Source organism: Colletes latitarsis, chromosome 10 (genome assembly GCF_051014445.1).
Source record: "Colletes latitarsis isolate SP2378_abdomen chromosome 10, iyColLati1, whole genome shotgun sequence".
Taxonomy (NCBI): domain Eukaryota; kingdom Metazoa; phylum Arthropoda; class Insecta; order Hymenoptera; family Colletidae; genus Colletes; species Colletes latitarsis.
This window is the reverse complement of record NC_135143.1, coordinates 29,383,120-29,396,562: the sequence shown is the minus strand read 5'-3', so window position 1 is coordinate 29,396,562 and position 13,443 is coordinate 29,383,120. Positions and strand designations below refer to the sequence as shown.

At 42.6% G+C, this 13,443-nt stretch overlaps 1 protein-coding gene across 25 annotated transcripts in view; it reads right to left on the bottom strand.

Annotated features, from left to right (window-relative positions):
• The window catches only part of Phcl-1 (pH-sensitive chloride channel 1), a 153,762-nt gene that overhangs the window by 9,721 nt on the left and 130,598 nt on the right, over positions 1–13,443 (bottom strand). For 14 of the 25 annotated variants that reach the window (XM_076774016.1, XM_076774017.1, XM_076774024.1 and 11 more), the window contains 3 exons: positions 12,108–12,322; positions 9,047–9,097; positions 2,323–2,439 (listed from right to left, as the gene is read on the bottom strand). In XM_076774016.1, coding sequence (XP_076630131.1) covers positions 2,323–2,439; positions 9,047–9,097; positions 12,108–12,322 — 383 coding nt within the window. Of the gene's footprint in view, positions 1–2,322; positions 2,449–9,046; positions 9,098–12,107; positions 12,323–13,443 lie in introns of all 25 variants that reach the window. The other 11 variants (XM_076774019.1, XM_076774022.1, XM_076774025.1 and 8 more) reach the window with 2 other exon arrangements.

Here is a 13,443-nt window from a genome sequence, read left to right as displayed (position 1 = left end):
TAGGATTTCGGGGGTATGTCTATTGACCAAAAATGGTTGTAATTGATCCCCGCAACCGATGATATTTTTTCCAAAACGATTTGAAATTTTTTAATTTGTCCACCTATTCGAATTTTTTTCTCGAAAATGGTTAGGATTTCGGGGGTATGTCTATTCACCAAAAATGATTGTAATTGCCTCCCACAACCGATAATATTTTTTTTCAGAACGATTTGAAATTTTTCAATTTGTCCACCTAATCGAATTTTTTTCTCGAAAATGGTTAGGATTTCGGGGGTATGTCTATTGACCAAAAATGATTGCAATTGCCTCCCACAATCGATAACATTTTTTCCAGAATGATTTGAAGCCTTTTAATTTCGACGAAAAATTTGTCCACCTATTCAAATTTTTTTCTCGAAAACGCGTAGGATTTCGGGGGTATGTCTATTGACCCAAAATGATTGCAATTGACCCCCGCAACCGAAAATAATTTTTCCAGAATGATTTGAAACTTTTCAATTTCGACGAAAAATTTGTCCACCTATTCGAATTTTTTTCTCGAAAACGCGTAGGATTTCGGGGGTATGTCTATTGACCCAAAATGATTGCAATTGACCCCCGCAACCGAAAATAATTTTTCCAGAATGTTTTGAAACTTTTCAATTTCGACGAAAAATTTGTCCACCTATTCGAATTTTTTTCTCGAAAGTCCGTGGGTTTTCGAGGGTATGTCTATTGACCAAAAATGATTGTAATTGATCCCCGCAACTGATAATATTTTTTTCAGAACGATTTGAAATTTTTCAATTTGTCCACCTATTCGAATTTTTTTCTCGAAAATGATTAGGATTTCGGGGGTATGTCTATTCACCAAAAATGATTGTAATTGACCCCCACAACCGATAATATTTTTTTCACAACGATTTGAAAATTTCAATTTGTCCACCTATTCGAATTTTTTTTCTCGAAAGTCCGTGGGTTTTCGAGGGTATGTCTATTGACCAAAAATGATTGTAATTGACCCCCGCAACCGATGATATTTTTTTTGGAACGATTTGGAATTTTTTAATTTAGCCAAAAAATTTGTCCACTTACCCCCTGTCGATTTTTCTATAAAATTTGTGTGAGGCTCTACGGAAATGTTTAATACTTTTTAGTGGGTATTCATGAGCTTTGCTTCACAAATAAATTTTGATGGAAGACACTATTGTAGGAGCAGAACTCATATACAAGGTGGCAATGCATTAGTGTGTGTAAGAGGAGGGGTAGTTTCCTGATAATATTGAATTGCCTTTTTCAATCCCTCTCACAGTCAACTTAAATGCATTTACGCAAGTACTACAGCTGTTTGCTCATCAATACTGATTCAGTGAGTAGTTTCTCAGCTGATCGTCATCCATGAGAAGAGGGCGCTGAAATCACCTCCGAATTTTCAGGTCGGTATGGCAGTCAGATTGGACCACGAAAGTCCATAAGGTGTATGGTCTACTCGTAAACCTCGTCTATGGATTATTCGACTTATTGAGTAGTCGATTTATCGAAGAAGATGCATCAAAATTAATAGGTCCCTCGTCACACAGGGGTACACAGTGATTGACGTACTGTTCCCCCTCAAACAGAATAAATTACTTGGAAATACAGTACTTCCCGCCAATTAATCGATAACCACGAGGATTCTAAACGTTTGAAAATATCAATTATCGACAGGGAATGGGAAGGACATCGATCCACAATCTTTGTTACCACAATTCTGTTTTCTCTACGTTTCGTAAGAACTCTTATACGATTGCAAACATTCAAGTAGGATGATTCTCGACAGCAATCGAATTTCTATTAATCAAGTGACTCTTGTGCCACGTTCCAGCAGAATCTACACCAGGCGTTGCACATTTCTTATTATTTTATTTCGACTTAGCTTCACATCAGATTATTCCTCGCATCTAAAAGAAGCAGATTCAACCCTTCGATCTCGAACTATGAATTCTGGAACAATAGCTCAAATACTCCTGCTATAAAAACATATTTTTTTCTTGAACAAAAATCGCCCGGTACTCTTTCATCCGTATTGTTTTCCTTCGACGTTTTATATTTGTGCACGGGTAAGAAATACAAAGAAAGAAAAACTAGTCCACTATGGGGCGGTTCTCCCCTATTTTCTACGGAAGTGTGCATTTGCATAAAGATCGGCGGTCCAGTGATTACGAATAGAGAGGAACGGGAATGGGAACGTAGAGGAAGTGGAGCCTCGGTGACATAACGCGTATCGATCGAGGGGATCACCTGGGGGAGGGGGAGGGGTCGGATGTTTCGGGGTTGATAGGGATAGGTTAATTAACATACCTCGGCGGTGCATCCATTGGTGGCCGTGTGCGTGCAAGGATTAGGTCCACAGTTGGTGCAGGTCACGATCTCGTTCGGTCCTGTCGTACCTCCGGTTGGTGGACCGCCCTCTCGCTTCTTTTTACCCTGCGACAGGGTCTCCGTAGAAGAAACTTATAGTCTCACGATCACTCGTGCAAACAACGATCCATCCTTCGACCAACTTCTCCGTTTCTCTTTCTCGTTACGTCTACTTCCCTTTTTTTGTTTTTTTTTTTTATTTCTTATCGCGTTCGTCGATCGACGGATCTTCGTTGAACGACGAACACGAAACACGAGACACGAGACACGAGACAGGGTCTCGCGTTACGAAAGTTATCGGGAGTACTCGTGTTTCCGTCGAATCGTTTACAGGGATTATTTCGTCGGATGGAAACGGCCAGCTTTGATCTCTATGGTAATCGATCGGGTTCGAGATGACAAGCGTATATAAGTCAAGCGTGAATATGGAGGCTTTGATTGAGGCGGACAAGCTTGCACGTTGTACAGGCGTGAATTTGGAAAATTTGCACGTAGACCGGAATATCGCGACCGGTGGTACGCGCCAGCGCGTTACGAGATACTTTTTCTGACCCAAACGGGTCGAACGGGAAAGTGGCGTGTTATCGTAAGCTCTCTCTTCAACGCTCAACGGGCAAGCGAACGTTATTAACACTTTACCGACCGATAATACACTTTTTCTTGGACTTATAAAAATATTGAATCAAACTCTCTGAAAGAGCTTGCTGTATTATTCAATTTCTATTAATCTAGGATAACTCTATCTAGTAACATTTTTCACTTTCGTGAAAACCGATTAATACCGATGTAAAGCCGATAGGCTACCGGTCGGTAAAGTGTCAAGCGTTAGCCGGTAAAAAGGCGATCGATACCGGTCGGTAAAGTGGCAAGCGTTAGTCGGTAAAAAGGCGATCAGTACCGGTCGGTAAAGTGTTAAGCGCAAGAAATCGTATTAACACGGTCTATGAACTAAGGAAAACAAACCACGTTGTACACTTTCCAACTGTTCGACCCTAAGGGCGAGTACCACCGGGACACGCGTGAAATCGTCTTCTTCGCGAGGTCTCCGTTTCAAGAACTGAAGTTCCACGCAGACTCTGGAAATCGGGTTCGTCGAAAAGTGAATCGTTGTTTTTTCTTTTTTCTTTTTTTTTCCCCTCCCCCTTAACAGTACACACGTTGTATGTATAATATATCGATCAACACTTTCGTGCCTCTGCGTATAACTTACGAATTACATGCCGTATAACATCTACGTTTTTACGCTGTCGCGCGTCGGGCTCGAGCGTCGTAAGCGAGACTCGTCGTTCGAGCGTTCGTTTCACGAAGGAACGAGCCCGTTATCCGTCTTCGTTCGACCCCGACGCGAACATCCACTCTCTCCTATGACAACTGTACATTTCTAAGTCGTCGGTTCGACGATGTTTCTCCTCGAACACAGGTTCACCGCACGATGAATCTTTAGACTTCTCGACCAAGGATCTCTTCCGTGGCTGTCGCGCAGTTTAATGTTTTCTTTGACCTTTAATTCGGATTACCAATGGTTCCAAAACTCGTAACAGTGCACGATTACAGCGCAGCTTAAATTATCCTACGTTTTCGACTCTCGAGTAGGGAACAAATAATATTACTATGCAGTGCAACGATAAAGCATCGTTTCTTCGACGATATTTTCTCGTAATCGCACGTAATTTTAACAAAAATTTTTTTAAACTTCTTTTTCGGTACTGTACCGTACAAATTTCTTCTTGTTCACACTCAAAAATCGAGAATGTAGAAAAATTTGGGCCGTACAATCGACGTACTGAGCAATATTTGATACCAAAGTCCGGAGGTGAGGCGGCCATTAAACTGGGCGAACGTTAAAGCGGATCCCCGTACCGATTTGCGTTTTTAGAAAGGTATTTTATATGTCAAGCTTATGCTACATGTCAAGCTTCAATCGGGGTAAGTTCCATGGCAAAAAAGCGATTGTTGGTATCACAGTCAAGGCATGATATATATATAATACGTTACATACATATATACATACAATATATATACATACATTCGATAGAAATTATATATATTTATATATATGTATATATGTATTACGACTAATTACTGATCAACGTTAATCATGGTTAAGAAGAAAGAAACGTAATTAAACGCAGAATAAATTGCGCAAACGACCAGCCGGCACGGCGCGCGATAATTTTTAATTGTTTTCGTTCAGGCGCGATTAATCGCTTTCTTTACAGCGCGCTGCTCACTTCGATAATGGTTTCGTTTCGATTCACCGGGGAAATATTAAGCGTTCGCGAACGGCCATTCGTAGATCGTGATTTAGTTCGTTTCTTGTCTTGCCCTCTTCTTCAACCCCCGAAAATGCTGCTTCTTCCCGACGTAATTTCGGTACAGAGAAAGGAACAAAAAAAAAAAAACAAACATACACGTTTTACATTCGAAAGGTTACTTTTTCGTTGTCTCCGGAACAGGCGATCAGACTCGACGAAAAACGATTGAAATTCAGACGAAAAGCGCCGCCCGCGAACCAAAGGGTGCAAGCTGACGGTGCTCGAGCTTCCCTGGGAGTCTATTCTGTGCTCCATCGAAGCGTAAACCGTGGAAAATGGTTGTAAATCGACCACGTGGTTCGTTTCGGTACCGTACCCCTCTTCTTGCAACGATATCTGGCGGGACTCGGCGCAACAAGCGAGGCACCGTTCTCGGTACTAGTTCCCCGTCGATCCGCGAGCGGCGCGGGCGAATTGCGACTCGAGTAATCGCTTCTACCGATCTCCATCCGTGTTACGTGTTGCAAACGTGAGCGATCAAGCGACATCGAAACGTAGACAGAAGAAAGACGATTTATATTCGGAAGCCTCGCCTCGAATAAGCGCAACGTTAACAAGCGTTAATGACTTTGCGGAGGAACGGGGACCAACGCTACGTATCGCGACTGTAAAACTATTTGTTGAAAATAATTAGCAATGGGAATTGAAAGAAATTGAAAAGGACGAGTTTAGTAGTTGCAATTGAGCAGGCATTTTATATTTGTCGATTTCAAAGTGTGAAAATAATTTTTAATCATAAAAATAGGAAACATTATTATGTATTTACGTTAATTTGAATAAAAATATTTCTTTTTTTTTATTAAAGCAAAATCATAGATATTTTACTTTTATTTAATTGGCTTTTTTCCAACTTGGGAAACGTAGAAGTCGTGGTACGCGTAAAATTGTGAATTTTTTAATAGTTTTAGAGTTACGACGCTTAGCGTAGCTTTCCAGCGGCTCACAGTGGGGGAACGCCAAGTTTGCGTAAAAGTAGTGCAATTTTTAATAGAGACTAGATAAAAACTCGAATAATCTTAAATTAAAGTTCAAACATACAGGGTGTTCGGCCACCCCTGGGAAAAAATTTTAATGGGGCATTCTAGAGGACAAAATGAGACGAAAATCAAGAATACCAATTTGTTGATGGAGGCTTCGTTAAAAAGTTATTAACAATTACATTCAGAAATTTCAAATCGTTCTGGAAAAATCATTTTTGATTGGAGGGATCAATTATAACCATTTTTTGTCAATAGACATAACCTCGAATTTCTACGGACTTTCGAGAAAAAAATTCGATTAGGTGGACAAATGTTTCGTCGAAATTGAAAAGTTTCAAATCGTTCTAAAAAAATTATTTTTGATTGGAGGGATCAATTATAATCATTTTTGGTCAATAGACATAACCTCGAAATTCTACGGACTTTCGAGAAAAAAATTCAAATAGGTGGACAAATTTTTCGTCGAAATTGAAAAGTTTCAAATCGTTCTAAAAAAATTATTTTTGATTGGAGGGATCAATTATAATCATTTTTGGTCAATAGACATAACCTCGAATTCCTACGGACTTTCGAGAAAAAAATTCAAATAGGTGGACAAATTTTTCGTCGAAATTGAAAAGTTTCAAATCGTTCTAAAAAAATTATTTTTGATTGTAGGGATCAATTATAATCATTTTTGGTCAATAGACATAACCTCGAATTCCTACGGACTTTCGAGAAAAAAATTCAAATAGGTGGACAAATTTTTCATCGAAATTGAAAAGTTTCAAATCGTTCTAAAAAAATTATTTTTGATTGGAGGGATCAATTATAACCATTTTTTGTCAATAGACATAACCTCGAATTCCTACGGACTTTCGAGAAAAAAATTCGATTAGGTGGACAAATTTTTCGTCGAAATTGAAAAGTTTCAAATCATTTTGGAAAAATTATTTTCGGTTGCAGGGGTCAATTACAATCATTTTTGGTGAATAGACATACCCCCGAAATCTTGCGCATTTTCGAGAAAAAAATTCAATACCGTCGGAACTTTAAACGTTAATAACTTTTTAACGAAGCCTTCATCAACAAATTGGTATTCTTGATTTTCGTTTTATTTTAGCCTCTAGAATCCCCCATTAAAATTTTTCCCAGGGGTGGCCGAACACCCTGTAGAGTGAGGGAGAGTTATTCAAAGTGACGCACTTAAATATCTCTAATTAAGGAGGCACAAAAAATATTTTGTATGGTTAGAAAAACTAAAAAATTTTTTTTCAAACTAGTCAAATAGCACACAAAATACTTTTGCAATATTTTGAGATATTCTGGACCACCCTGTAGCATACTTTTTTACTCAGAAAATACGTGTTTGAACACTTCGAGTAAAATCAAAAATTTTTCTATCTCACACGGATTTTGATACGTCCAGCTTGAAGTCGTAAAATTCGCTACAATTTCCACTCGGCCTTAATTTTAAGAAACCAAGTTTTTATCCGTCCTCTATTAAAAGTTGAACGATTTTAACCAGGAAGTTGGTCGTTTTTCTCCCCCCTCCAGAAAACCGCCCTTATTCCACGGCGAGTCTCGCGCAACAAAAACAGTCTGTGGCTCCGGTCGAGGCAACAAGGTACAAGTGTCGGTCGAACAAAAGTGTCGCTCGACGATAAAAAAGAAAAAAAAACCATGCATCGTGTGCTCAACTTACGCTTCGTTCATGCATCCCATGCGTCTCGTGCTTAAATACGGTCTAACGAGCCGTCGTCGTCGGCGCGAAAATGCGTATTCCGTGCACGACGCCATCGCTTGGATTCGCAATAGACCCCGTTCCCTCGTTCCACAGCCCGAAACAACGATTTCGTGAAACATTTCCAACCGATCGAGCATCGTTTCGGAGATTTATCCCTCTAAAAATGGCGACATTAAATAAAATATTTCTACGGCCCTGACTATGATTTAAGGCCCTTAGTTGTCTCGTATTTCTGTCAATTCGTTTGTTTCGGGAGCTGAAACGTCGCCATATTGTGGCCCGGACTATACCGTTGCGAATCCAAGCGAATGGCGCCCCGATCGAAGTAGCAAAACGAGCAGAAGTATCTAGCAGGCGCAGGCATTTTCTTCGCTAATATCGTACCGTCTACCTTTTTTTATTTCTGTGCAGGTTGCTCGCAAAATTCGTCGTCGGGTCTGGAAATTATCGCGAAAATGTACTCGGTGTTCCGGGTGGGACGACAAACGAAATCGGCGGACGGGGGGGTAACTGGCGCGGTGAATTTTGCGGCACCCTGCGAAGCTTTTATGCAGTTGCGTCGCTCGCGAATGCATGCACTTTTGTCCATGCACACCGTCTGGAGGAGTTACGGAAATAGAAACTAACTCTACTCAGAGGGGGGGGGGGCGGAGAGAAAGAGAGAGAGAGAGAAAGTGTGAGAGAGTGACTGAGAGTCGGAGAGAGGAAGAGAAAGAAAAAAAGAAATAAAGAAAAAGACAGAGAGAGAGAAGAAAGAGAGGATAGAAACATAGAGATAGCATGAGCACAGGCGAGGAGTGATACAATTAGGGGGGCGGGGGGGAGGATTTGACAGGGGTCGAGAGGGATGTTCGTTCGTCGTAGCGCGTGAATTTGTTCCGAATCGTAGTCCCGAAAATTCGAAAATTCGTCGGTTGTTATTTTCGTCCCGGCTCGAAAAAAGAGGTGGGAAAAGTAGGGATTGAAACGCGGATCGAGCTGATGCTATAGATATATATTGTGTATATATATATGCATAGATATGTATTCGCTCGCGAACGAAATTTGAAGTTGGAATTCCGTCGGAACATCCCGCTCGACGCGTCCTCGATAAGATGCACAGCAAAGGAGGGCCAGAGAAAGATAAAGGTATACCCGTCCTCTCGAACGACGGCGAGAGAACGACTGTGTCCGTGTGTTACGATATGTATGTGTGTGTATTATGTGTGTGTTTGTGCCTGTGCGTGTGCGTGTGTGTGCGTGTTCTGTGTATGGTCCGTCAGGACGCGGTTATGACCTTGCACGTGCACACCCTTTCTTCGTAAACGTTTTTTTTTTCTCGCGAACATTAAGACGACGGGAGCAACGTACGCGCCTCTCGATATCGTCGAACGTACACAGTGGCGTGGAAACGTCTCTATCCACGAAAAAGAGATTTCATAAAATCGAGTCGTACACGACAGTGGATTCTTTTTTCTCAGATTTATTGGTATAATTTTTTTTTCTGTTATTCCCACCCACCCCCCTCTCCCCTCTCGGTTCGAGAGCGTTTGCAAGCGACTGTACGTGTCGGTAGATAGCGAAAGGAGGATCGAAAGCAATGGGTTACATCTCGTATAACGCGCCAAGTCGTGACCGCGCCCTAATGCTATGGGGGGTCTTACCAAGGGGCTGGCCAATATTATCCCTATCCTGCTGAGCACCGCTGGGAGCCGCTGCAACATCACAGACACCAAACAAAGAGACTTACTCACCAACATTTCCACCAACCAGATTCTTACTAATCGTGTGTGTGTAACAACGTGTTTGTCTTTCCCTCATCATCAGCTCATTTTATTTCCCCTCACTTTTCCGCGTGTTTTTGCATCGTTTCATATATTTTTTCTTTTTTTTTTTCTTTTATTTTCCGTTCCCTCATCGTACCTCTTTTTTCGCACGGCGATACTCTTTCCACCGGCCGGAAACGTCGCGCCAACATCCCGGGACAGAGACGAACGAAACTTCCGGTTCGACTATCCGCCCCGCCATCTTTGATCGAAACTGGCGGGTTTTATTTGAACGAAAATTTCGCCCGCCTTTGCCTCGCGGAGAAAACCTACCCCTCTATGTCTGTCTCGGTCCCTTTGTTTTCCCTTTTTTTTCAACCCCCCCCGAGGATCGTTTTCTCCTCGACGGGACAAAAGATTCGCGAGGAAAGCGACCCCGGAAACGTGGAATGGAATTTGCTCGCGCGTCTCGCGGGTTTCTTTACCGACCGTGAGAAATCCGATTCCGTTGCGGTAAAGCCTCCTGCCCCTCGATGCTTAGGGCTTTCCCTTTTCCTCGTTTCACGACAACTCTCGACAAATTGTACATGCAAGGAACACAAACACAATACAATCTGCCAGCGGAGCAGCAACGGTGGTAATACGCTCGGCAGTATTTCCTTCGTGATCGCGATAGAACCGCAAATAAAGGGATAAAGTAGTTCTACGATCGTTGGCGTCACCGCTAGCTTGCGCGCGTGCGCGTTACGAGCGCGTCGATCGAGATTCGCACGTACCGGCGAAGTCAAATCAGCTGTTTCGCTTGGGAACGAAATCGACTGTGATTCTGCACGTGAAAATAAGTCGAAAATAATTAATAATCCGTTTTTTTCCCGTCTTTTTTTGCGTTCGAGCCCTCGTTGTAGAGATCATTCAATTTGAAGATTGAAAATACGCGTGGAACAGAGCACGATATGTCTGACGCGTCTGGCCATTAATCGCTCTTTCTACTTGTAGTAGAAAACAGTTTTCTTAACACTTTATCGATCATAATTGTTGAAATATCACTCAAAAGTCGATAAATCGACTACCGGTCGGTAACTGCTTCCAACGAAACGTCGATAATCAGCTAGCGGTCGATAACTGCTTGCAACGAAGCGTCGATAATCGACTAGCGGTCGATAAAGTGTTCTTCTCGAATTAGAAATAGTAACAAGGGAAAGCACGTAATTCGAAGGGGTAAAATTTGAAATATTTGAAACACGATTCGATTTGACTTCGCCAAACGGAGGACGTCGATAGGAGTATCGATCGTGTCGCGATCGTAACGCGAGTACACGCGCGAGAAAAGAGAGAATTGATCAGTGAAACGGTAAAGTTTCGGAAACGACGGTGCAACGGTATCCGTGAAAAAGGAACAAGTATATCGCTTTGTTCGGGTTACAAAATTGTAAGGATAAAAAAGAGCAAATAGAGAAGATTGTACAGAGAAAAAGAAGGGGGGCGGGGCAAAGAGAGTGAAACTGTTGGAGACATGCAAATACTGCAGCCTCGGTCGAGTCTGACCAGAGTACGGAAAATTCTCGGGACACTCTGGATTAATTGCTTCGCGTAAAACTCGAGTCGTCGTAGAGAGAAGTATTTCCACTCTTGTTTGATACTCGGTACTATTGGTTCGCCGAGAACATTCGTACTTTTTTAACGTGTTATTGGCACGGAGATATCTCGGCGATCGTATTGTCGAGATCGGATAGAAAAAAAAAATCGTGAGAGTCCTTACGGGAGAAATAGACAATCGAAAGAAACTATATAGACAATAGGCGTAAATCTCGAGAGATGCAGCGATTGTTAAGTAACAAACCATACCGTGTCTGTGCAATGTTCACGCCAACGAGTTCAGATGTGCACGATGCGAACGCGATATAAGAAAATTAATGTCAGCGATTACTCGAAGCGACGCGGAACTTTTAGGTAAACCCATCCGGCGCGTAAGAAAGAAAGAGGCACGGAAGAATCCATGATTGTTCTCGGATCGGAGCGGGACTTTCAAACACGGTTGCTTCGTGCCTCGGTCAAATTCGTTTTCCCTTTGTCTTTTTTCATTTTTCTTTTTACCTGGTTTCCGTGTCTCGTATTTTTCTCGTGCACGACCCTCTTCCCTGGCCGGTCAACGGTTTCTCGATCGATTCTTCCGCGAACGATATCGTGCCTTGTCGAAAACGAGATCGCGCGTTCGGGGGATTACAGGAGCGAAGTAGAAATGCATTAGCGGAGAGATCTCGACAGAAGTGGGCAAACCTTTCTGGCGCGGAACAGTCGTGGGTGAACAAAAAAATAAAAAGCAAAGAAACACGCGTCTCGGAACTGTTTGCTCACCTCTACGTCACGCATGGAGAGTATTAAAAAAAAAATGAAGAAAAGAATTAAACGGAAACTTGAATTTCGCACAAACAGGTGCTCGATCATTCTTAAAGAACGCACACTTGGTGTCAACTGTGTCGTAGAACGGAAGATACTGTGATCAACTATTGTGAGTGTAATGTCGTCTGGCGGGGATATAAAAGTAAAAGCGTCGCGCGTCCCCACGCCGCGCCTCCGAGAATTTCAATTCTTCCGCGTCGCGTCGGAACAATCGACCCGTCTCGAGGCTTCCTTCCGGAGCGGAACAGCGCGCGACGCGCGTCCCTTTTCCTTTTAAACATCTGTCAAAGATGGCTCCTCCCCCATCTCGTCCAAGCAACGCAGAGAAAGATCGTACTCCCCCGTTCCCGTTTTCGAAATCGTTCGCGGTGTTAAACACCGACACAAACGACAGAGCTTTCTTCTCTTTTTGCGTGTTTCTTTTCGCCTGGTACGCGAGCGCGAGAGTACACATCCCGTGCGGTTACTTGGAATGTCGGCAAGCCAGAGTCCTTCTTTATCGGTCGTGAGAATAGGTCAGTCGTCGGGTGTTGTCGTCGGCGTTGTGTCGCAAAAGTACCTGGGTGACGGGATTCTCCCCGGGACGATAGACGACGTTGTGCATCGGCCGCTTGCGACCTACGTAGTTGACGCAAACGAACTCGAGCAGGCTGGCGTAGATGAAGCACATGCACACGCCGTCCCACACGTTCATGGCAGTCAGGTTCGACACGACGGGCAACGTCGACCGGAAGCCGTTCGACGTCGTGAAGAAATTGAGCATCGTCGTCACGCCTGCGAACAATTATTTTCGTTATAGTCGAGCCCACTAACCCCCACCCAACGTTACTAGAATAATATCCCGTACTCGTGTGCATGCTAGAAAACCACACAAGACGCATCGAGAAGCAGCGGCCGGGAGAGATTGCTGTTTCGTTTGCAGCCGTCGTTTTATGCAACTTTAACCCGCCCGACGTTATTTCTCGAGGGGATTTCGTCGAGATTATTTTCTCCCTTCCGACGGCGTTTTATTAAAAGTTAATGAAGGGAGGGCGAGAAAGATTTTCAAGATGGCGCCCCGCCTACTGGCTTCGTTGGCTCGCCACTTCCCTTTCTATTAGCCAGCTGCATGCGACGAAATATAGATATGGCTCCGGGTTTCTGCAGTTTCAATTTCGCGTGGAGATATAAACCAACTCTGAGGCATCGGATTATTATTATTATTTCCACCGATTATAGGGGGGGTCTTAGAGTTCTGAGAGGAGCCTACTACATCGATTCGTCGATACAACAACGTATTAAGGCCTTGTCTTACACGTCAGGACACATTCAATGCTCATTGTCAGTCGAGGATCGTATACATACACAGGGTGTTCGGCCACTCCTGGGAACAATTTTAATATCACGAAAATCAAGAATATCAATTTTTTGATGGAGGCTTCGTTAAAAAGTTATTAACAATTAAATTCAAAAATTTCAAATCACTCTGGAAAAATTATTTTCGGTTGCGGGGGTCAATTACAATCACTTTTGGTCACTACGCCTACCCTCGAAATCCTATCCACTTTCGAGAAAAAAATTCGAGAAGGTGCGAAATTTTTCGAAGGAAAACAAAAATTTCAAATCGTTCTGGAAAAATTATTTTCGGTTGCGGGGGTCAATTACAATCACTTTTAGTCATTACACATACCCCCGAAATCCTATCCACTTTCGAGAAAAAAATTCGAGAAGGTGTGAAATTTTTCGAAGGAAAAAAAAAGTTTCAAATCGTTTTGGAAAAATTATTTTCGGTTGCGGGGGTCAATTACAATCACTTTTGGTCATTACGTATACCCTCGAAATCCTATCCACTTTCGAGAAAAAAATTCGAGAAGGTGTGAAATTTTTCGAAGGAAAAAAAAAGTTTCAAATCGTTT